The sequence below is a fragment of the Mastomys coucha genome, unplaced genomic scaffold (genome assembly GCF_008632895.1).
Source record: "Mastomys coucha isolate ucsf_1 unplaced genomic scaffold, UCSF_Mcou_1 pScaffold11, whole genome shotgun sequence".
Lineage (NCBI taxonomy): Eukaryota > Metazoa > Chordata > Mammalia > Rodentia > Muridae > Mastomys > Mastomys coucha.
In genome coordinates this window covers 22,719,885-22,745,934 of record NW_022196893.1, presented here as the reverse complement: position 1 = coordinate 22,745,934, position 26,050 = coordinate 22,719,885, and the positions used below count along the sequence as shown (strand labels likewise).

The 26,050-nt window shown below is 38.1% G+C and overlaps 1 protein-coding gene across 1 annotated transcript in view; it reads right to left on the bottom strand.

The window, feature by feature from the left end:
- Window positions 1-1,177: 1,177 nt before the first annotated feature.
- Window positions 1,178-26,050, bottom strand: part of Lrrk2 (leucine rich repeat kinase 2) — a 143,195-nt gene continuing 118,322 nt past the window's right edge. The window contains exons 42-51 of the mRNA XM_031353252.1: window positions 19,108-19,278; window positions 17,760-17,860; window positions 13,474-13,668; window positions 12,207-12,400; window positions 10,753-10,825; window positions 9,521-9,705; window positions 6,685-6,837; window positions 5,524-5,732; window positions 2,887-2,958; window positions 1,178-2,136 (exon numbers count right to left, since the gene is read on the bottom strand). Coding sequence (XP_031209112.1) covers window positions 2,015-2,136; window positions 2,887-2,958; window positions 5,524-5,732; window positions 6,685-6,837; window positions 9,521-9,705; window positions 10,753-10,825; window positions 12,207-12,400; window positions 13,474-13,668; window positions 17,760-17,860; window positions 19,108-19,278 — 1,475 coding nt within the window. The 3' untranslated portion in view covers window positions 1,178-2,014. The remainder of the gene's footprint in view (window positions 2,137-2,886; window positions 2,959-5,523; window positions 5,733-6,684; window positions 6,838-9,520; window positions 9,706-10,752; window positions 10,826-12,206; window positions 12,401-13,473; window positions 13,669-17,759; window positions 17,861-19,107; window positions 19,279-26,050) is intronic.

The window sequence follows — 26,050 nt, the reverse complement described above, 5'->3', positions numbered from 1 at the left end:
ACAGGCTCATAAATTCATCATGACTAAATTTCTGTTGTTAATTACATAATTAAATTAGTATGTGTCTTACTTTGTTTTTCTATTGCTGTGACAAAACACCCTGACCAAAAATCAAATTGGGGAAAAAAGGATTTATTTGGCTTCCACTTCCAGATCATACTCCACCATTAGAGGAAGTTAGGACAGGAATTCTAACAGGGATAGAACCTGGAGTTAGGAACTGATGCAGAGGCCATGGAGGAGTAGTACTTACTGGCCTGGCTTCACTGGCCTTTCTTATAGAACACAGACACCCAGGGAAGTCACCATCCAAAATGAGCTGAGTCCTTTTCCATTGACCACTAATTGAGAAAATGCCTTATAACTGGATTTCCTGGAGGCATTTATTCAATTGAGGCTACTTCCTCTCTTATTACTCCAGCTTGTGTCAAATTGACACACAAACCAGCCAGTACAGTACGTCACTATGAAAAGTAGAAATCTTCCCATCTAAAGAATTTGATTAACCCTAACAGAAAGTATTTTAAAGTATTCAGAGTTAAAACTCTGGCCAGTTCTGTTTGTTATCCTAATGGAGATTAACTTAAATTGATGAGTATCAGCCATGGTCAGTGGCCTTACCACCAGTGTCTTTCCTAAAGTGGGACTGCTTCTCAAGTTATTGGATATATAATAATACCCCCTGTAGGAAGTCACCTAATCAGAACGGGTCTAACTTAAATGAGTGGATAAGTGGTTAGGTTATTTTTGTGCCACTGCATTAAAATTCCTTATTCAGGAAACATATAAGCTATATATTTGTCTCTATGGCTGGCTGGTGATTGTAGAATTATGTAATTCTGATAGTAAGATTATATATATATTATAGAAAGGAGAAAGGAGAAAGCAAATAGCTGGAAGTGTATCTTAGATCTTAGTACTGAGTGAGACCCACAAAGGGCACCTGGGGCCAGAGCCAAGAAGATTCTCAGCAAGTAAGGTTTACTGAGCCTGATAGCTTGAGTCCAATCTCTGGCATCCACATGGTAGAAGGAGACAGCCAAATCTTGCAAGTGGTTGTGACCTCCATTTATGTCCATGACACACACACACACACACACACACACACACACACACATATATACACATTGATCACACACATAAGTAGATAATAAATAAGTACAAAAAGAAAAAAATGTACCACATGAAGACATGAACACTGTATTTACATTAATTATACAAAATTTAGGGTGTCGACATTTAAAGGTGGAGTAGAACTAGAGACACTGTCATTCTCAGACAGGAGGCCTCCATATCCATATCTTGGCGACCTTTAAGCAGTTTTCACTAAGTTCCTACTGGGTCTTGGAAACGAGGCTTTTGCTCACAAACTGTGTTACATTTTCTCAGCAGTTTTAATGGAATTGTCTTTTAGATGGAATTGTGTTAGCTGCAGTTTGCATCATCGCCCAAGGTAAGTCCTGATCTAGCAAAAATCTTTGTTAGTGAAAATATGACAGTTTACATTCATGATGATAATTCACTTGAAAACAAGATATGAAAGTCACTTACAACGGAGGTTGCCCTGATATTTTTTATTCTACTCTGCAGAATCCATAGATAATCAAGGAACATTTGTGTCTTAATCAACAACTTAAAAATAGACTTTATCTTCACAACACATAGCAAAACAGATATGATTTTTTATTAATTTTAGTATTAATACTGAAATTAAATACTTTGTAGATTTCTTTTGCTTATCCCTTCAAATTAGTTAAGGGGTATAGAAAATATAGTACTAAATTAAATAGTTCTTTAAAACATATTTGCTGATAAATATTTTTACATATATTAAATTAAACATAAAACATACACATTCCTTCATATACATATGAGCTTTGTAAAGAATAGGCATACTCTTTTCAATGTAAACATTTAAAAAATATACTTTAAAAAGAAGAGTACATTTTCTATTATAGTGGTGAGGATGTCTGATGTCTTATTCAGTATAACATGGAGACTGTCTGATGTCTTTCTATTCAACAGATGTTTTCCTCATTTTATCAGCTAATTCTGTTCTTACTTCAATGTGTTTTTCTAAATTTTGCACTTCGTGTGGAAGATTGAGGTCCCAAATAGACAAACAAGATTGTATCTCTGTAAGAAGAAGAGAAATTATATTTCAACAATCCACTACAAGACATTTTTATTTAAGTATATTGTGTTCTGAACAAATGTATACACATAAATTTAGCCTAAACAATGTACTGTTATTGCTATTATAAAACAAATTCCCCTTGGAAATGCTAATCGGACATTAAGAGGTCCAAAATTTCAAGAGGAACATTTTATAATCCAGCATTTCATTTACTGAACAAAACATTTATTTTAAATGTTGTTCAATATTGGACATCATAAAGATAACCCTCTTAAAATAAGATGTGGATACATCATACTTAATTTAAATTTGATTGAGTTGCTGAAATTTAATTTTGAAAATGTCTGCACTAGTTACATTTTTTAAATCGTGAATTGAAACTGCTGATGGAAGCCAATGAGATGACCCAGCAGCTAAAGGTACTTGCTGCATAGCTGGAGTCTGAACTCCAGGAACCACGTGGTGGAAGAATAGAACCAACTCTTTCATGTTGTTCTCTGACCTTCACACATGCACTATAACACATGCACCCTAACATCTAGTATACACAGGCATGCATGGATGCACATGTGTGCTCACACACATATGCGAACACACACACACACACATAAGTAAATGTAGTAAAATTTTATGAAGACAATGCTAAGTGTCGAATATACTACACAAGCTACCAGCCTACAATGCATAGGGTGCTGTCCATAGTGAGCATCATGCCACATGCTCAACACAGAGCATGATGTTACTGTTACCTTTTTGTTCTTGGGTATCCTCTGTACTCTTCCGCTTGTACCCCAAAACCAGCATGACATTTTTAAGGCTTCCTTTACCAAAATGAAACATAAAAAAAATCTGTTAAAATAATGCATTAAATTCAACTTTTAAAAGTTCAGCTATCCTCATCTTAAACACAAATATACTGGACCTGAGTTACCACTGCTACTTTTTTTTTTTTAGATTTATTTTATGTATGTAAGTACACTGTAATGGGCTTCAGACACAGCAGCAGAAGAGAGCATCAGATCCCATTACAGATGGTTGTGAGCCACCATGTGGTTGCTGGGAATTGAACTCAGGACCTCTGGAAGAGGTCAGCAGTCAGTGCTCTTAACCACCAAGAAATCTTCCCAGCTTGACACTGCTACTCTTTAAGATACACTTCAGTTATATAAAACCCTCTTCAACAGATTGGCCACTTTTAAAGAAAACCTAGGCTAATTATAAGAGTGTGAGACAACCCCTTAACCTTTGTTACATTATGGTTTGATATTTGCACGTAATTCCTCCCCAGAGTTAGAATATTAAATGAGAAGAAGCACTGGTCCAATAGAGGCATAAACATGAGGTACCCGGAAAGCAAGGTGGGCAGCTATACTGAGAGCCTATAATACCATGTCTCTCTTGACTCATTGGCTAATTTATTTGGCAATGATCCATCGACTGTGTGCTATATAGTGCATCATTGGCAGGGTCCTAACAATATAGTATGGATGAAAACATGCAGACCCTGCTAAATCTACATGGAATTTATGCTCTAATAAAGACCCAGTCATTAAGTGGGGAAATCAAAACTGCCCAATGTTAGGTCAGTGATGGCATTCAAAAACCTAAAGTAGGACCTCAACTTCATCACCCCCAGCTTCTTTGAGGTACAACACATGAGCTACTGCATCAAAAAGGCAAGATGAGACAGACTAATGTGACTAATTAAGAAAAAGAGCCCACATGTGCCAATGCTTCAGGCAGGATAGAGCCCTGTGAGAGACTCCACTTTCTTGAATCAGAACTAATAATAATAATAAAAAAAAAAAAAAAAAAAAAAAAAAAAAAAAAAAAAAAAAAAAGGTGCCCAGCCATGGAGACGGACAGGTGGACAGGTACCTGAAACACTAGCAGACAGGGTATGTTGTAACTCACTTTGACTTTAAGATCACTCACACCTCACTGTACTGCCTGAGACTTTACTGATAGCCGACCACTTAGACCCCAACATGCATGCAAACCGAAGGTGAGCATTTAACACAGCTGGTAGACAGCAGCTGTGGGTATAGCCACTGTGATCTCTCTCTCCCTGGTTGCTTAACATATATAGGACAGTTTAAAATCCCAGACACACCTAATTCTAGCTCATACGTGCATCCACAGATGAAAAGCCGATGCCAGGTAGAGAAAACTCCTTTCGGTGCTAAATTTATTTTCTTATGAGGAGTTGCTTTCCTTCCCATTTGTTAAAGTCTCACAAGCCTACTTTTGGGGTGCCACACCCTACTGAAATATTTTGTTGTTAGGTTTACATACATGGGGCGATTACTGTTTTCTAAATAAAATTATTCATCAAATGAAGATACTAAAAAATTCCTTCATGAAAATATAGTCCACATGGTACCCTGATGTATTCACATTTAAGTGGAAAAAATTAATAACAAGACTATAAACCAAAGCTTGGATAAAACTTAAAAGTTAGCAATGCTTGTGGACTGGGGAATTCATTGTGCATTCATTGCTCTAACAATATAGATTTATTTAAAGACTAAAACCCAAGCAGGAAGCTGACAAGGATGTGAAACTTACAGTAAGCTCAAAATAAACATTCATTTGACTTATTGGATGAAAAGTGAACTATACACCGTGTGCACTTTCTCTTTTGCCTTAGATATAGGGAAAAGAGCTAAATTGGTTGCACCTGAGGTTGCCTGCCTCTCTGATGAGACTAAGAGCACCTATTCCTTCCAGTGTTTTTGTTTGTTTGTTTGCTTGCTTGTTTGTCTGTTTTTGGTTTTGGTTTTTTTTATTTTTTAGTTTTGCTTTACTGGATATTTTATTTATTTACATTTCAAAAGTTATCCCCATTCCCAGTTTCCCCTCTGTAAGCCCCTATCCCATTCCCCCTTACCCTGCTTCTGTGAGGGTGCTCCCCCACCTACCCAGCCACTCCCACCTCAGCCTCACTGCCCTAGCATTCCTCTACATTGGGACATCAAGCCTTCACGGGACCAAGGACCTCCGCTCCCATTGATGCCAGATAAGGCACCTTCAGCTCTTCCCCCTAACTCCTCCATTGGGGGTCCCTGTGCTCAGTCCAATGGTTGGCTGCAAGTATTAGTCAGAATCTGGCAGAGCCTCTCAAGAGACAGCTGTATCAGGCTCCTGTCAGCAAGCATTTCTTGGCATAGTGTTTGAGATTGGTGTCTGCATGTGGGAGAGATGCCCAGGTGGGGCTTAACTTGTCCTATTCAGAGGTTAGTTAGCTTAGCATTGGCTTCATCATGTGACCCTCGAAAGCAGTAAAATGGCATCAGAATTCTCCTTAAAGAGATTTTATTTTTTAAAAAAATTGGCATTTTTGTCATCATAAAAAGTATGGATTTATCTAAAGGAAAGAAACTTGCCTAATTGTGCTGTGGCCATGGCTCTCACAGAATCACAGAAATTGTGAATGGTGCGGATGACTCGCCGAGTAGAAAGATCCAGGAGTAGGATGTGGCCTCCTCCAGTCCCGATCCAGAGAGCTGTGTTCTTCTGCAGGCAGAGTGCCTTTACCCTCCCAGAGTAGGACAGCTTATGTTTCGATTCCTTGTTTATTTTTACCATCACCTCCCTGGAACCGTACAGAAAGTATTTATTCACAGTTCTATGGGCACTTAAGAGACTTGATACATTTACCTAAGCCTGTACAGCTTACTAGCATTTTAAACCATGAAGGTGTCAAGGCAGTCCTCTTGGAATTCTGAAGGTTCCCTGGCTTTAGTTACTAAAATCACAAGAACTGAGATTCTTTTATAAAAAGCAGCACAGCAATTTCACAAAGCTTCCGTCCATCCTCCCTCTAGCTTTAAGTGACTTGTTGTATTGATGTAATGTAAATTCTGTGTAAACAGCATTTATGCTGTATTGTTTAGGGATTAATGACAGGAACAGAGCCTACACATACATATTCAGTAAACACGGAAGCATCAGGGTTCTGCACTGGAAGGGAAACCTGGAAAAATGGAGGGCTGGCTTTATGCTCTGGGTAGAGTTAAAGCCTGCAGAGCGCATTTGTTTAACACTAAAAGCCAGGAAGCACACTCTTTTTCTTGAAGCACAAGCTTTCAATGATATGGACTACTACAATAACCTCTCAACTTTAGGAAATCCTCAAGTGACTTAGATGGATGTCCATTGTTTTGTAATGAATATTATAACTTGTAAATAGTTACTATAAATATAATGAAATTTCCCGGTTTTAATATAAAGGAATTAGTTTCAATGCTCTCAGTGAAACCCAAAAATTACAAAAGAAAAATAAGTCACTTATATTCAAAGATATAGGTGAGATATAAATGATATAGGTTATACCTATATAATATCTATACATATGTACATATATATGATAGATATAATGTATGAATAAGAAAATATATAAGATGTGTTAACAAAGAATTTTCTCCAAAAAAAATTTTTTTTAATTTTCCTAGAAGACAGGAATAATAATTAAAAAAGAAGCCACAATTCATTTCTCTGTGGACCCTGAATTATAAAACCAGAGGTAAAGTAAGCAATGCATTTACTTTAAGAAGTGCACACAGTCTATTAATTCACAGAGTTTTTCTGTTTTCTTGTCCCACACCTCTACAACAGGGCTGTTTTTCTTGGCAATATAGAGAGCTGTGTCGACTGCCACCGCTATGATGTTAGAGTCGCTGAAAGCTGCATAAGAAAACCTAGGAGGAAGAAAGGGAGAAAAAGATACATCCAGAAAGTTAACGCTATTTTCAAAATCAAACAAGTTGTGCTATTGTAATTATAACATATTTTTCCTCAACCACATTGAATGACTTGGCTACGTAACCCATTTTGGTTAACTGGGTTTAACTGTACATGACCATAGAGTAAGCAGTACAACTCATGCTCATTTCTGGGTTGATTTTGCAGTTTAGGTCTATGTGATTCTGTAGGGAATTTTACACTACCTCTTAAATTCCGAAAGAAATATAGTGTTTGTAAATCTTAGACATTTAAACAGAATCCTTGTTGCCGTGAGTGCTGGGGAAACTGAGAATTAGCTATTTGTACCTAGCATTAAAAAGGTGTGGAAATAAATTACAGTGACAATGTCTCTAAACACAAAGCAACCCATAGCTTTATAAATGTAAGTCAATCAATTATGAAAAAAGAAAAAACGTTCCACATAGATTCAAATGAGTACAACGTTTACGGAGCTTGAGAATTTAGATACTTGTTATTTATTCTCTTCGAAAAGAGAAGAAAATAGAAAGCATTTTCAGATATTGCTCTTTGTATAATTCTATAAAAATTGAAAATTACAGAAAAGGGAGGCTACCCAAGTACTTGCACATGCTAGTAGACACATCCAATAAATATTGCAAAAATACTGCTCATCTATACCGACTTGTAATATGCTACAGTATATCTTAATGGTGATTACGTTTTAGAACCATCTAATAGCATAATACAATAAAGCACGGAAACTGAAGCTGGAATCCTCTTAGTTGTCTTGATTTCATTGACTGAGCATGAGACTGACTGAGCTACCTAGAAACTTTTGATCACAGCTCATGGAGAACCACTGTGAACAATGGAATTAAAATATTACATTAAAAAAGCAATAATGTAACTGCTGTGAAGGAAAGGCCTGAAGCCATGAAAGCACAAACAGAAGCCAGGGAACTTCCCTGATTGGAAGGAGAGAGGCCACCACAGGTGGCAGCCTTTGGACTGAAGCCAACAGAGCAAGAACTCAGCAGGGATGCAGACAGAGAACAAGCACATGGAAAGGCTGGGGATAAACCTAAGCCTGGGATGCGATCTTTGAGAATGGAGGTGATTTCAATTTATCCAAAGCACAGGGGCCCCAGTAAAATTTGAATGCAGACAGTTGAGCTGAACTCAATGATGAATACAGCACAATAGGGAGAGCTGGAAGACTTTCAGCAGGAGAGTCTATCTGGCTTGCATTCTCAAGGGTTCTGTTTCCTATGTGAAGATGGACTGGAGAACAAGGTATGGCCAGATGCTGAGAACTGGATAGATACCACGTACTATTAACAAAACCACAGACAGCCTGGGCCACGGTAGCAGCACAGAGGCTCAAGGGTTTGAGAAAAATTGGGAGAGCAAAGGACAATGCTGTCAAGGGTTAGCCCTCGTACAGTGTTCATTCAATACCGAAGAACCAGACAGACACACAACTAGCAAATCCCCCGGAGAGAGATTTGTGACCAGGAGCTGGTAGCTGTCGCATCACAGTTTATGTACCTGAGAGCTCATCAGGTGTGAAGTGTTATGTTAACATACTTACACTAATCTTATTTAACTTTCTAAACATTCCTTTGCGATGAAAAATAGGACATTTGAGTGACAGTGAAATGGATACTGATAGGTTATTGTCCAAGTTAACAAAACCAGTACACAGCAGAGCCAATATCTGACTTGTTTCTGCTTTTGCCTCCAGCCTACACTGCCTGATACTGAGGAGAAGAGAAAGAAAAAAATCCAATTTAAAAGGGAAACCATTCACTGGAGGCTACTGGATGACTCAGAGGAACTAGTCTGTAGACAATGACTAATGTCCCAAAGAACCCACTGGTGGCAGATAGTTCAGTGGGTAGGGGCCCAGGCCCATGGACCCCTCACCATCTTGGGTAGGCCTACTGTAGGCAACCAGAGTTGCTATAAGGTTGCAATAACATTGTCTTTGCCTTGCTCAGAGGTCAGCATTTCAGCTATGACCTCTGAGGCATAAATGTCCTGTTTAGGACTGAGCGCTCAACCATCACTTCTCTCAGAACCCCAGGGTTGCACAAATGATCCTGGTTAAATTTAGTCAGGGGAGAAAGAGTGGGGGGACAAGGAAATCCTAGGGAAGAGGGGATTACTTAGGGGTGGGAGGGAGACTTGATAGCATGCAGTAACAGTAATCAGAATGTCCTTTACACATGTATAAAATTATCAAAGAACAGGTTAAAAAACCAGAAGATTTTGAAAATTTGAGCAACATAGGCTTATATATTTTTATTCTTGTCTCAAACTTGGTATCACTAACTTGGTCACAACTTTGATAACCAATTATTAAATCTAGAAATTTGTTATAATTGATTCTTAAGATAATTGTAAATAACTGAATATATATAAATACACAGGCTCAGTTAACTAGACATTATTGCTTCCTGATAACAAATTTCTAATTTTAGCAATAATTAAATATTTTAATGCTACTGTGGTGGCTAGAACTTGCTAAATTTTCTGTTAAGGTAGTTTCATCCTTTAAGAGACAAATATTGCACTAGTATTAATATGGCCTGTAAGTAGTTTATTAATATAATTCTAAAGAGAAAAACATGGAAATAAATGGTCAATTGGCTGTATAGAATGAAAATAACTTACAGCTGGTTGGTTCTTGTCTCAATGAGTTTCTGAATGGTGAAATCATTGGAAAAGGAGAAGATCTTTGTGCCACACCCTCCCCATGTGATGTTTCTTTCAGATGAATTCATGGACTCACTCAAGCACATCAGGGGCGTGCTGACGTCACCTATGTGTAGTTTCTTCAAGGGGGCAGCTCCTTTACACTGCAGAGAGTAAGAGAGCAGGCTAAGCATGCAATGTGATGCTGGACAACACTCCACCTTACGGAAATGCTTTCTATTTTAAATGACATTGAATTTAGACACACTTTTCAAAATTTCTACCAAGACAGGGTTTAGTTAAATTGGCATTCAAGTTGTAACCACATGATCAGACTTCTCTTCCCTGCGCAAAGACCATGCAGGAAACAGACTATTCATCAGAGCTGCTTCTCTTTCTCTCTTTTTTCTTTCTTTCTTTTCCCCCGATCAATTAATTACTTTATTACTTTCACTTCCTGATTGGAGCTTCCACTCTCTCCTCCCAGTTTCTCCTTTTCCCCTCTCCTCTCTTTCTCTTCAGAAGGGAGACCTCACACAGATGTCTTATAAAAGATATATAGGATATCCCATATGTGACCCCAGAGAGGTTGTGACCTTCAGGTTGAGAACACTGCTTTAGATGATTAAAAAAAAAAATGTTGGTGTCACGAAGTGTAAGCCGATTGAATAGATGGAACCATGATGAATTGATGGAGGAATAAATACTGCAATGACTAAAGGAGTCACTACAGGAAGTTGGATGATATCTTTAGTACTGAAGAAGAGTTTTCACGTGGAGGTAAAGGAGAGAGAGGAGGAAGGCTGAGGAATGAACCCAAGGCATCCTAAAGGTTCATTGTATTCTCTACTGAGCTATGCCTCCAGCTGCCCACTCAGGAAGTCAAACTTCAGTGTCTTTTTTTTTTCTGGAATGCTTTCATAGAGACTATCTTCTTCATTCATACAGATGGATGAAATTATCTCCATTTCTATCATCTCAAATAGGATTTTTTTGTCTTGTTACCTTCAGTTCACTCATATAAATCATTGACTCAAGCAGCAAGTATTTTCCAAGGTTGTATTATATGCTAAATGTATGGAACAATAACAGAATAACTGGAGAAATATATGATGCTTCTTATCAGGAATCTAATAATCACATATGGGGAGAGATATGTAAAACAAACTCATTAAAAATATACCTTTATGTAGGATGCATTCAACATTTACCTTAACGGCCTTATCTTCAAATATAATTAAGTGACCATCAGCAGTTCCCACCAAAAGAAAGTTACTTTGCTTGCTGAAAGGAGAAATGTCAAAATTGTTACAAAATAACATTGTTTTGAGTAACCTGGATTTTAAATTCTCCCATCTTGACTAAACTTGAGACAGGTGTCTCTCTAGCCACACCTTCAACCTCCCTTCCTGAAAGCACAGAGATATGTATCAGTTTTCCAGTCCCTGGGAAAAAATAGGGACATAGTTTCAGTAAGTGACAATTAGCAAAGACATTTGACAGGTTTATAAGAACACCTTGCCACTGTCCACAATATCCTTCAATATTTTCCACAACTGTAACCCATCCCTGCACCTAAAGCTCTCCCACCTTGGTTTCAGTGAGATTGAGTTTGCTATCTTTTTCCAATGGTAGCATCAAATAAAATCCTCTTTGCCTGTGTAATTCAACCCAATGAAGGTTTTCTTCAGCATTAGCCAAACAGTTTCAACTCCAAAATTTATACTGCAGTTCACACTACAGACTCCCAAGATTAATATTTTACATTACCTTTTCCAGTATTGGTTTAAAACAAAGAAACATATCAAGTATAATCCTAATGGTTCACTGAAATTATCCTGTCTTTCATAATATATCTCCCAACCTATAACTCACATCTAAGCTTCTGTTACTTAGATATATTGATTATGGTTTATATACAGCTCAATGATACAGCAATTGCCTAAGCACTTATATTTCTTTGGTATATGATCCCAATAAATGATAAAAATTAAGAGATTTTTAAACCTATATTAACTATTAACATCTTAAAATTTATTACAATTTATTCTAGCATGGGGAATGTAAAGAGTACGGGAGTCATGGTATGGGTACAGAGGACAGAGGTCAGCTCTTGGAGCACTCAGTTCTCTCCTTCTACCATGTGGTTCCAGGTATTGAACTCATGATTTCAGAGTTGGGAACAATTCTGCTCATTATCTGCTGTGCCACCTCACAAGCACTTACAAAGAAAACAACATTTACATTTTATAAACAATGCAGATTATTTTGTGAAGCAGTAGGTTCAGTAACTACAGTTTCAGTGCATCCCATACCAAGTTGGTGCTATATTGATGTCTGCATTCAAGAAAAATATAAATAAACATTCATCATCAGTTACACACACACACACACACACACACACACAGGCGAGCTGACCAGTGGGGAAGTAAAAGCAGAGCCTCAGCTGCCTATGAGAAATAGCTGACATATGTTTACCTGCCTCAGCTATGTCTTCATATAGAAAAGGCAAACATATCACTGTGGTCCTCCATAATTCTCCTTAAAATAAGCAAACCAACAGCAAGCAGCAAAAGTCAAGAAATCTCGGCTGATGTAATAATTTTGCAAATGATCAAAGCACCTGATATTTCTATAATTTACTTTGATTAACTGATAACCGTACCTCTGCTTGGCAAGGGAATTGCAATACAAACAAGTAACAGAATCAGTCATCTTTTCCAGGGTGTGTCTCCTTGACTCCTCTTCAGCATTGATGACCAGGAGAGCCCCAGACTGTGTCCCACACACAATCCAGCTCTCTTTCTCAGCAGCAAGATACACCAAAGCCAAGCACAGTATTCTACTATCAGTAACTTCCTGTAAAGAAAAGAAAGTTAAATGTAGGAGATATGATTTTACTTTAAGTTATAAGATCATGTATAGAATGAAAATATCCTGTCAACATCCTTAGATATGACTATCTTTGTGTACTTACTTTTACAGTCAATGCCTATTTTATTCAGTTTTCAACAATAGATGATATACCTGGTAAAGATTTTTTTCCACCTAGTTTCAGAATATATCTGAATCTGAAATTAAAGATTGAAATTCATCTTTTCTCAGAACCAATTGTTACTTCATCAAGAACATATGAAATGGTTTGGTCAACTTGAACATAACTTTTGGCACAATATTTCAAGGCAATTGTCAAAATGTCAAGTTACTTTCTCTATGAATTTAACTGTTTGTCAATATATTGCTCTATTTTATAGGAGTCATAGAGACTCTTGCTCATTCCTCCTCCACTGGGGGTGTTGGCTGCCAACAGACCCAGAATGTGTGGTCACACCGCCCCAGCCCTAAGGCTAATGGCCTACTGACATTGGAGAATGAATATCTCAATTTACATGTAGACACTGAAGGACTGTCTAACCCATAGCAGTAACCTTTGATGACCATCTGACTCCTAGTATGTAGACAGACACCCAAAGACCATTTGGCTCTTTTGTGTGGACATTCAATGGACATCAGGCTTTTGTGTACAGGCACCTGATGACAACCTGACCCCTTGTGTATGGACACCTGATGGTAGTCTGGCACTTGTATGTGTATACTGGGACCACTGGCTTTTTGTGTGTGAACATTTCACAGTTCTGGTCAGACTCCAGAGCCCTTGAGGGAAGAGAATGAAACTCATCTTCCTCATAAATCACAGAGATTCATATTCTGTTGTCTTCCTTTGCCTCCCGCCAAGCTTTACATTCCATGAGTCATAATGATAAGATAGCTGTTACATACACACGTATCACACACACATTATGCATATATATACACACATACACATATATATGTGTGTGTGTATTTATGTGTATATATATTTGTGTACATACATGCATATACTATGATGTTAAAACAAAATGATTTATAATTTAAAAACAATTCATATTTACCTCATAACTGTATCTTTCCGTGTTTAAGTCAAATAAGGAAAGCTGCCCTTTTTCTGTGTTCCCACATCCCAACCAGAGAGTTGCACTCTTGCTATTGAGATTTGTAGCAACCATGCATTCAACAATGATGTTCTTAGGTATTAAAATGTGTCGCATGAGGCAAATTAATTCAGCTGAATTCAAAATGTCAAAGACCTGAGAAAGTTTGAAAATAACAAAACAGCATCCATCAAGTTAATATTTCTTCCTCATAGGTCAAATGTGTCCTAAAGCTGTATCATCAAACAAAACCTACAGTTTTTAGTCAAACTTCGACTTGGTAATCTAGATAATCAAATACAATAGTCCAAATTACAGATAAAATTACATATAAAAACAAACACAATATATATTCTTTGTATACTGTGCATAATATATACTCTTTGCATGTGTGCTATGGTACTTCTTTTAACATGGAAAGTTCAAAAGTGTTAACTAAACCAAATTTATATACTCAATTCTATATTTCAGAGTCAAACAATTGGGAAAAGGAAAAAATAAAACATCACACCAGAAATGAAGCACATCGATCAGTCATTAGAAGTAAAATCCATATTTGTTTAACAATTTAGAAACCATCTCTAGATCTGCATTTGAGTTTTCCTTAAGCACTAGAGAACAGTGGACCACTGAATGCACTGTAAACAAATAGAAGCAAGAGCCAGGATGCTAGGAAGAGAACTGGGCCGGCCTCCTAACACACAAGACCTCAAGAGTTCCTTATTCTCTCTATGCCTGTCTTAGATAAGCTGATGAATTATCCTTCTTGCTTAGTACAAACACACAATACTACCAAGACAAATTCTGTAAGTCTAAGCTTTGCAAAGTTACCCTACACTTTAGACTCTTACAACTTTGACAGAGTCCATGAAACACAAACAAAGAGAAACAGTACTTATGCTATGAAAATTTTTACTATGATAAAATAAGAAATAAAATAAGTCATTGTTTTTGTACTGAGCTATTTCTGATCAAGACATTGAAAGTTGAATAAATCTTCAGATATTAACCATGATTTAAAATCAACACATCACAACAGAAGAACCACTTTTATTGTGATATATGAAAGTTCACACCAGCCTAAAGTATAGCAACAGTTTCCTTTCAGATATCATGTCAGAAGATATTAGCTTGCACCAACTTCTAGCTACAAACTAACTTAAAATATTAGATGAATTTTTAAATGTATTGAATCCAATTTGTTAGTCTATGTCTTTTTATTGGGGAAACTGGGGCTATTAATACTGAAAGGTAGCCAAGAGAAGTACTTATTAATCCTTATTATGTTGTGGTGGTGGTGTGGGCTCCCCCTGTCACTTTTGACTAACTGTTCTGGGATTATTAGTTCACTATATCATTTTGTGTGTAGTTAATCTTATCTTCAGGCTGACTTTTTCTCTGTAGTGCCTTCTGTAAATCTGAATTGCTACATTTATTTTTACTATAAAATGTTTCCTATCTCTGGAAATTGTGATTGATAGTTTTGCTGGGTATAGTAGCCTAGCTTGGCATCTGTAATTTCTTAAAGCTTGTAGAATGATTGTTCAGGCCCTTTTAACTTCCAGAGTCTCTGTTGAAAAGTCAGGTATTATTCCTATACATTTGACTTCAAATATTATTTCATCTTTTTCCTTTGAAACTTTGAATATCTTCTCTTTGTTTTGTATATTAGATCATTTTTATTATGCATTGTGGGAGTTTATTTCCTAGGTCTGTGTTTTTAGTGTTCTGTATGCTTCTTGTGCCTCTTTAGGTTGGGTAAATTGTCTTCTGTGATTTTGTTAAAAAATATTTTCTATGCCTTTGACCTGGGTTTATTTCTCCATCCCTATTATTTACAGGTTGATATTTTCATAGTGTCCCAGATATTTGGATGCTTTACACCTGGGTTTCATTTCTATTTTAAGAGTTTCTTTGAGTGAACTATCTATTTCTTTTATCTTGTCCTCAAATCCTGAAATTCTGTCTTCTACATCTTTTTAATCCATTGGTGAGTCTTGTCTCTGATGATTTTGATATCCTTAGATTTTCATTTTCAATTTTTTCTTCAGTTTGAGTTTTGTTTAGTGATTCTATTTCTTTGTTAAATTCTATGTTCATTTCTTGAATATTTTTTATTGTTTCATTGAACTGTTGGCAGTTTCACATTGCTCATTGAGATAGTCATCCATATATTATATACAGTTGTTATGTATATTTATAATTGCTATTTTAAAATCCTTGATGTGTACTGCAGCTAAATAGGTCCTAATACAATACAATTGCTGGTCTCTGAAGGAGGCATATTGTTTTGGTTATTCATGTTTGCTTATTTGTTTTTGTGCTGGGATCTAAGCATCTAGAGTTAGGATGTTTGGGGTATTTCTATCTGTAGATATCATTGTTGGGTAGGTATTCTATCCTTTGGTTGCTGTTACCCAATCTGAGTTGAGCTAACTATAGTGACTATAAGGGCTCCAACTTCCAGCCAAGTATCCTTAGACTTGTTCTGCAGGTCTGTGAAGAGTCACAAAACAAAGGATCTGGGCTAAAAAGAAAGGGTGAGAAAGGAAGTGGGTGAGAATTAAAGGACCCTGGTGGCAAGAGGCAAGTCCCTGGAGCATAGGAGTGGGGGCGGAGTAAAGGTTCCTCTGGTAAACTGTAGCAAGACTAAGGGTAAGTCTGGAGATAGCAGAATGAAGGATTGAAAGAAGATAAGCTTCACCTACCTAAGTCCCATCCTAGGGTGGCAGATTTGGGTCCCTGATAGAGGCTCTGTGATTCAGTGGAGACAAAAGGAACTGGAGATGGATTAAAAGGAAAAGCCAAGGGGAGTCTCTAGGAAGAACTAGGAAATCCCTTGTTCCTCACAAAGAGGCTAAGTCCCCAGGAGACAGGAATGAGCTAAAACTTGAATTAAAACAAAGTAAAAAACCCCCCCAAAAAACAAAAACAAAACAAAACTAGGTATTTTTATAAGCTTGTGGGAAAGGATCCCTTAAAATGTGACCTAAAAAGAAACAAGCATCAAATGTTAAAAGATGTTAATCATGTCCTTATTAAAATGAACACATTATCATAAGTATGCCCAAAGAGAAACTGTTGTGTTTTATGAAAAAAGAGAAAGTCAAAGATATGTTTTGTAAGCCAGGCAGTGGTGGTGCACACCTTTAATCCTAGCACTTGGGAGACAGAGGCAGGTGGATTTCTGAGTTTGAGGCCAGCCTGGTCTACAGAGTGAGTTCCAGGACAGCCAGGGCTACACAGAGAAATCCTGTCTCGAAAAACCAAAAAAAAAAAAAAAACATGATATGTTTTGTAGAGCCAGGTTTGAAGAGCCAGGTATGTGAGGGATGCCTCAGTGGGCCCATGCTGAGGCATCCCTTCCCCCTGAGGTATCAGCCATTCAATGGGTATAGTATAATATAGAATTAATATAGAATAGAGTTTATTTTGGGTATGCAAAGGGGAGTTGGGAAGGGAGTAGAGACAGAGAGGCAGGGGGGGAGAGAGAGAGAGAGAGAGAGAGAGAGAGAGAGAGAGAGAGAGAGAGAGAGAGAGAGAGAGAGAAAGAGAGAGAGAGAGAGAGAAGAGGAAGAGAGGAGGTCAGCCAGAAACATGTGGAGAGATGAAGGGGGAGGGGAGAGAAGGAAAAAGGGACCAGAAAGGGAAAGAAGGCAGAGAGGCTAAGAGAGCAAGGAGGAAGCAAAAGCCTCTTTTATAGTAAGCCAGGCAGACTTGGTTGTTGCCAGGTAACTGTGGGATGGAGCCTAGAAGAAATGCTAACAGAACTGATAAAGGAAGCCACACAAAATCAAACAGAAATCTTTACTCTAGATACCCAAGAAAGAATAACATGTATGAAAAATTACTTTCTCACATGCAATTTGTAAATAGGTAGTTAAGTAGACAAATGGGCACAGCAATAAAAAGACATTTGATAAAAAGACATACATGTGTGTATCTGTAAGTATCAACATTAGTAGATACATACACAAAGAAATATGTGACTATATGTACCTACCATCAATGATGGCGGTTCCTGGGGCATTAGGGTTACAGTGTGTGTTAAAATGACAGAGATTATAAAAGTCATATTTTATAACTAACTATAAATATATAAAACATTATAACATTTAACTCTGTATATGTGTATGTTAATTTATATGTTGGAATATATATTTGAAAATTATATGTATATGTTTATAAGTATAAAAAAGAGCATGATGTTTGATACAGAATATTAAACAATTTTAGAATGAGTGTACCTGGGCAGAAGTGGGTCTTTCTTGAGGATTTTCTTTCAAACACTTTGTTATTAACTTCTCAACCATAGGCCATGGGGCACAGCCATATTCTTTAACTGGATCTAAAATATAAAGATGATCATTTCAGCACACTAAACAAATCAAAATTCATGTGCTTCCTATCAACATATATGAGTTCAAAAATGTAATGGAAACTCTGATCTGTAATTTTAAGTTTGCTATGACATAGTTGGTTTTGTGAACTTCATCTTCAATAGGGCCGTCACAAAAGAGTTTCATCCATGTAATTCCACCAGTTAGGAGGTAGATGAAGGATGCTCTGAAGTTCAATGTTAGTTTCAGCTACATAGCAAGATTAAGATCAGCCTGGGCAGATCATCTCATGACCACCAACTCTAAAACAAACAAATAAAAGATCTGCAGACTTTTTATGGAATAAAAAAATACAAAAATCAAATGAATATAATAAAGATGTTTTATTTGATATTTGCATGGAAACTTTGAAAACAGTTTTGCTCATATAATAAAAAGCTTCTGTGAAAATATCTTTATTATTCAAAGAGAGCAAGCATTTAGAGTCACATCTCTGCAGTTGGTTTGCATGCATTTAAATTTCCTCTAGAAATTCTACTCTTCAAGTGGGTGTACAACTGAGGCCAGGGCTTTTACACTGGAAAGCTAACAGGAACGGTAAGGAAGATGGCTAAGTGGCATTTGAGTTGGGTTTGACAATAATCCCTTTCCTTTTCCCAGAGTCTTTAAAGGTCCCTAAAGGGTGGTTGCTGCCATAGTGCCCATAGCAGCCCTCAGTGCATGCTCAGAAGCACATCTTAGGGGAGAAAGAAGTCTTAGAACTAGCTACAGAGTTCTGTATTAGCAGATGAAGCAATAGTCAAGAACAGATGGAAAGGTCATGAAATTCACTGGAGCCACGAGACACTCATTCAAAATGAAGCTTCTCTCGTTAAGTACTCATTTACCCATTTCCATTAATATTCATATAAAAGAGCATTATAAATTATTAAAAGATTCTTCATGAATATGAATTACTTTGCTCAAAGCAAATGAAAACATCTCAGGCTATGATGATCCACTCCACAATTGTTATCAGAACTACAAACAGAAGCCTGATTCTTATGGTATTCTTCCTTTCCCAAATGCACCACTAGACACACCAACACTTCTTTGGATTTCACTGAGCCTAAATTAACTAGGTTTTTCATGTGATCTTCATTATTGTATCACAAAGTTTAAGAAGATCTATACATTTAGCCAAAGTCATCAAACTCCAAATGACCATGCTGACATTAAGAAAAGAACTGGTTTGGTAGGTAGAAACAGAACTTACCTGGCAATTTCCCTTGTATGGCTAACTCATCAAACTCATTCGGGAACCTCAAACCCTCCAGGATCCTACTCCCAGTTGTCCAAATATCGTGAAGTAGCAAGCCAAAAGAATAAACGTCGGCCTGTTGGTTATAAATGACATTTCCCCTGGCGACTTCAGGTGCCCGGAACCCTGAAAGGAAGCAGATACAACAATAAACATAGCAAACATCAGGGCCCATATATAGGCCAAATGCTAAAAAAGAGGCCAAGGAAACAGACGGGGTCTAAGTCAGGCCATGTCATTGCTGCAGTAAGAAACCTGGAACAAGTCAGTGAGCAGGGAGCGGGCCTGTCTCAGGCACCATGCCACTGTGGATCTTAAAGTACAGATCTTTTGATCTTACTATTAAACCTTATAGTCCTACTATGATATCTTAGTCTTAAAAGATGATACTGAAAGACAATATTGATAAACACTGAATAATAAATTGTTAAGCAGAAAGTAACTTGTAGGCAAAATGTATCTATTTTATTGGATTCTTTTTTTATTTCCATTAATTTATTTATTTACTTTACATCCCAATCCCAGACCACACCCCCCCCAAGGGGGCGGTTGTGATGCTAAGGCCAATTTCTGGGTGGAAGGGACAGGCATGACTTCCAGGTCCCTAGAGGTAGGCAGAGAGACACAAGGACAGAGAACTGAGAGAGGAGAACCAGGCAACCATGTGAGGTCTCAGAAGGAGCAGTGAGCTTTGGCCACTCCTATAGGTGGGTGGTCAGAGATATTTAGCAGGAACTAAACTAAACTGACCAACTAGGTTAGGGCAGGTGAGAGGTATGGAGCTAAGGGTAATAATCAGGGGGCATTTTCCAGGTGGGAGATAGTAGTGCCCAGCAATTTTGCAGAGAACACAAGTTGACATGAAACAACTGTGTGTCTGTGTCTTTATCTGTAGATTCAAGGGAAGCTAGGTGAGGGCTGGCAGCACAGACACTTCCCGGAGCAAAGGCAGGTAGATCAAAACTACATGCAATAGCCCTCTTTTCCCAGTACCTCCTTCATATAACTCCTACCCCATTAACCCCTTCCCTTCTTCTCTGAAAGGGGAGTACCCCACTCTGGGCACCAACCCACCCTAGTACATCAAGTCACTGTAGGGCTAGGCACATCCTCCCCCAATGAAGGCAGAAAAGGCAGCCCCGCTAGGGGAAAAGGATCCAGAGGCACGCAGCAGAAACAGCAGAGACACGACACAACCTGCTTCAGTTGTGGGGAGTTAGGGGTGATAGAGACATGAAGACCAAGCTGTGTATCTACCACACGCACATTCACCACACGTGTGAAAGGGGCCTTGGTCCAACGCATGCATATCCCCTGGTTGGTGTTTCAGTCCTTAGGATCCCACAAGGGTCCAAGGTTAGTTGACACCGTTGGTCCTCCCACAGAGTCCCTACCCTTCCGGTTCCCTCAATCCTTGCCCCAACTCTCCCACAGGATACTTTGAGCTCTGCCTAAGGTTTGGCTATGAGTCTCTGCATCCGTTTTGGTCATCTGCTGGGTGGAGCCTCTCTCAGAGGACAGTCATGATAGGCCTCTGTCTGCAGAGCATCCTTAATAGTGTCAGGGATTGGTTCATGCCCATAGGATGGGTCTCAAGTGGGGCCAGTCATCGTTTGGTCACTCCCTCAGTCTCTGCTCCATCTTTGCCCCTGCATTTCTTATAGGCAGGACAGAATTTGGTTTGAGGGTTCCATGGGTGGGTTGGTTTCCTTATCCTTCCACTGGGAGTCCTGCCTGGCTACAAACTAACAGTCAGATATATAAAAATCTCTCAGGAAAACAAAAAAGCCTTTAGCAATTTTATTTGTTTAATGCAACTGCTACCAGCAAGAAGCTTTATACAGGAGAGGGGGACATTTTGTAGACTTAAAGTCACTAACTCGTCTAAAACTCCAGTGGTTACATTAGTTCCAGAATTTAGGATTCCATTCTACATAATGAAATAAAAAGTACAGGTTTTTTTTCTTAAAACAAACAACCAACTGAAAAACTAGCTGGAGTCCAGGAACAGAGGACTTGCCCAGCTTGCAGAATGCAAGAGATGCTGGTTTTTATCTGTGTTAGCACAAATCAATTAATCAGCCTATTCATTAAGACAAATCAAAATCCTTTCAGGATATGCCTGAAATTTGGTGTGTGTGTGTGTGTGTGTGTGTGTGTGTGTGTGTGTATGAGTTTGTGTGTGTTTGTCTGTTTGTGTGTGTCTGTGTCTGTAAGCTAATATTGGATATTTTCTTTTAATGCCTTTCCATTGGTTTTTGGCCTAAGGCCTTCCGCTGAGCATGTAGTTTCAGCTTGGTGGATCTCTCCAATGCTAGGGTTAGAGAAGCCACCACTCACTTCTTTGTGGGTCCTGGGACTCCAATCTCAGGTCTGTGCTTCTGCAGCAAGCACATAGACCCATCTCCCAAGCATTTGAAGTCTTTTAAAGAAGATTCAACCTTTTACTCCATGAGGAAGATAATTAGCTTTCAATTTGTCAGGATAAAATGAATATGCCAAGATGGTTGATAATGGTAAAGAATATTAACAATCTAAATAAATGCAACTGTAAATAGAAAAGTGTTCAATAATAAGCATGATGCAGCAAATTAAAATCAATTTTAAATAAAATTCTTTAGCAAAATAAAGAGAAAATGTGGGCTTTATTGTCAGGTGACCAGTTGTCAAGTAAGTAGAAAATTAAATTAATTTTCTTGACTCCAACAATGGTGTTGTTATGATATGAATAGCCTCTTTCTAGGGAAATGCATGTGAGTACAACTGGTGAGAGCAGCAGGTTGTTTGAAACTTGATCTCGATACTTCCATCTCTGAAAGGGAAGAAGGAGGAGGGGGAAGAGGTAAAGAAGAAAAGGAGGAGGAGGAGGAGGAGGAGGAGGAAGAGGAGAAGGAGGAGAAAGAGAGAAAGAAAGAAGGAAGGAAAGAAAGAAAGAGAAAGAGAGAGGGAGAGAGATAGGAAGGAAGGAAGGAAGGAAGGAAGGAAGGAAGGAAGGAAGGAAGTTAGACAGAAACTGTTCTGATCACTGAGTCTGTGTATCTTTGTGGAAGGTAGATGGGCTACAGCTAGACTATTCTTCCCCTTTTCTGCAGGCTTAAATGTTGATAGGAAAAACAGGAAGTTTAGGAAGGACCACACCAACATGGTTATGGCATATATTTCTTTTCCTCTTTCATACTTGCAGATTTTTAGTAACATACAAGAATCTTATAATATTGAAAATATACTGCCAGGAGGACACCACAATGTATGAGTCCATAACTTTCATGGGACAGTTCTAAGATGGCAAATGGAAGGTTCAGTCATCCTTCAGTAGGCTGCAATTGCATGAGGAATAAGGAGGACCAGGATACCAAATATCTACACGACAGCTCCTACTTTACTAATGAGTAAAATCTGGCCTTTGTAACCAAAATTTCTTAAACTGTGGGTCATGACCCCATGTGGATCTGTGTAACCAGGGGTGAAGGTCATGGAAAGTCTGAAAACAAGAAAAGAGTTCTGTGTTTGTACCTATGCATGCATGTATGTGTGCTTATGAACACCAGTGGTCTATGTGTGGTCTATGTGTCCTTAATATTTTGGTTTTTGTTTTTGTTTTCTGAGACCAGAAATCCCCAGGGGTACTTCTGTCTCTGTCTCTCTGGCGCTGAGATCACAGGTAGACACAGGCACAGCCAACTTTACTATGTGTGTCATCAAGATCTAAGCTCAGGTCCTCTTGTTTGTGCGGTAAGTCCTTTACTGATCTAGCCATCTTTGCAGCTGTCAGTAAAAGATTTCTGAGCTTGCAAAAAGCAAAATTGCTTCAAAAAAAGCAAAATGAAGCTGATTGTGCTCCCTGAAGCGCTTACTTGTGTGGCACTGTGGAACGTTACAGGCCTGGTTCTGAACACACAACATGCATGTCTCACTGCACATGCCACACAATGATAGTATGAGCTGGTGCCCCAGACACCTCTGCTCCATTCAACACTACTCTATGCTATGAGTGGTACTGTTGTGTAATACATGCAATGGCTTCCACTCTTCTGAAAGCTTAATGGTTGGATTGAAGAAAGTAAAGACATCATATGTTCTACCTCCATTCTTCAGCATTTATAAAGTTAGTACCTTTGAACTTGTTTGTATTCGACAAAAAAAGCACATATTCATCTCATTAGTGTGCAAGTAAGCTGTCATCTGTAATGAATTATGAGATGATGTCCTTACCAAATGATTTTTTAAATTTTTATTTGTTTATTATTTATTATCAATACATGTTTGTTTTGTATAACTCTTTTATGTGCTTATATATCCTGGGTCACATAAATAGCACTAGAATATAGAGGGGTCATGAGTGGAAAAGTTTAAGAAGCATTGCTTTAGATATTATATATAAATACATATGTATATATATTTAAAACCATAAGTTTTAGATAATACATATTTCTAAAAATATTATGTATTTCTTTAAGACAAGGATATTTTTATTGTTATTGTTTGGCTATGAATTGCCCCTCAAGAATTCATGAGTTGAAAACCTGTTCCTTAATGCAACAGTGTTTAGAAGTAAATGGATTCGGAGGATTCCTGGCTCATTGATGGATTAAGGCATTGATAGAACTTACTGTTGAAAAATGGTGAAATCAACAGGTGGGGTGTGACTGGAGAAAGGCAATCACTACTGTTTATACTAATCCAATCTCTCTTCTTTCCAATCCTCCCTGCTTCCTGTCTTCCACAAAAGTGAGCAAGCACTCCTCTGCCATATGCACCATATGTGTTTTGCTTAACTTCATCCTAAAACAACAGAGGCAGTGGTACTCCCACAACTGGGAGCCAAAACACATCTTCCTTGACACTGATTTTCTAAGGAATTTTACCACAGGGAACAAAAGCTAACTTTCACATCTGTATAACTGTAATAGCATAGTAACACCCTGAGCTGGCAAAATGTGATGCTAGGAGGAGCTCTAAACACAGTACTAATAAACTATATACACTGTAGCATGATGTTTAAAACGTCACAGTAGCTCTATTGCAAATCCTTAAATAGCATTTTGCAGATACTTTCTGGAATATTTCATTTGACCTATATGCCTATCATCAATCAGTTAACAGACTTTACAAATAACATATAACCTGCTGTGACCCCTTCTTGCTTCTAGGGTTTACATTATTCAGTTGTGTTGGGGAATGCAGGCACATGCCTAGGTATATGTGTGGAGGTCAGAGGACAACTTGCAAGAGACAGTTCTCTATTTCCACCATTTGAGTTCCAGGAATCAATTCAGGTCTTCAGGTTTGGCGACGAGCTCCTGAACCCACTGAGCCCTCTCATTGGCCCCTGTATCATGTGCCTTCTTAAATCCACAGACATGATCAAAGTCAAGAGTTCTTAAACCCATAAGCTACCCACATAACTAATTCACTAACAATCGTTATGCTTACATTCTTAGAATTTAAAAGAGATTTGGGTGGCTGTTTAAAATATTTCCAAGTTGCTATTATTCATCAACACACTCATCAGATATTTATTAAATCAAGCTTCCATGTGTTAAATTGTCCGCTATTAAACAGTGTTTTGTATTTATTTTCTTGTATATTCTCCAATGTAACTTTCAACCATAGAATCTTATATCAAGGGGAGACTTGAAGATGCTGTTTAGACTCATCTATCCATTTTCATCAAGTGTGCACCAATTTATTCAGAGCCGCTTAGTACTTTGAAAGATTTTACAATTATTGATGATAATCGAGCAGGGGATATAGATCTCTTTTTAGAGTGTTGGCCTGGATTTGATCTCCAGTACTAGGCACAGCTGCAATCTTGGCACTGGAGATTTGAGCAGGAGCCTCAGTTCAGTTCAAGGACATCCTCAGCTCTAGATTTTCAGTCCAACTTGTGCTACATGATATGAGAACCTCTCCCAACAAGGAAAGAAGTGAAGAGAGATGGGAGGGGAAAGGAAGGAGAGAAAAGGGTAGAGGAAGGGAGGGAGGAAGAAAGTTAAAGTTAAGAAAACCATGGGAAAAAAGGAAAAAGGAAAAAAAAAGAAAATTGTAAATATAAAATAATAAAAGAAAGGAATATTTATGGACATGCTTTTCATTTTTATCTTCACCGTTTTAGAGTCACTGTCTTGAGTCACATGATCCCCGTATAGTAACATAATGCCATTTGTCTATTTAGGGGTACCTAAGCTGTGAGACTGTTGAAATGCTTCTTTAAATGCCCAATGAGTTTCTGGTGACCTTGCAAAGTCATATAAGTTGAACTTTGTCCTTACCATATAATAGTGAATAGCTAGAGAATATTTAATTTGCCCAGTGACTGTTTTATTTGTATAGATGTTGACAGACTTGACGCCATCAGTCACTGTTCACTTCGGTCAATCCTGCAATTGTCATGGAACAGAGAATTAATTGTCACTCTCAACAGGAAACCCATGGTGGAGGTAAGGGTGGAACCAATCGTCTCATATTTACTCTTTCTAAGGTAGACAATGTCACATGGCAATGCTGTCCCTAACACTAAGTGAGCTATTTCTCTCTTTGACGTTGGGGTGAACTAGTGTTGAGCTGGGGGTGCTCCTGCTCATAGGCTGACTGGGTTTGTATCTCATCTGACCTGAAGTCAATTTTAGCGTTCCCTTGGATCTCACTCCCTGGATCGCAGATAAGAAATAATTGGCTTATATGGAATCACTCCTGGAAATGGTTAAGCATTAGCCCTACTCATTGCTTGGGACTGGAAAAAGTCTGTACTACTCCTCACTGTCCTGTAGAGACATAGCTATCCCACATCCCATGTACATGAGCACCCAGGGTGAAGTACTGTACCCAGAATTATTATAATGTTTCTATTTCTTCTTTTCTTTTCTTTCTTTCTTTCTTTCTTTTTTTTTTTTTTTTT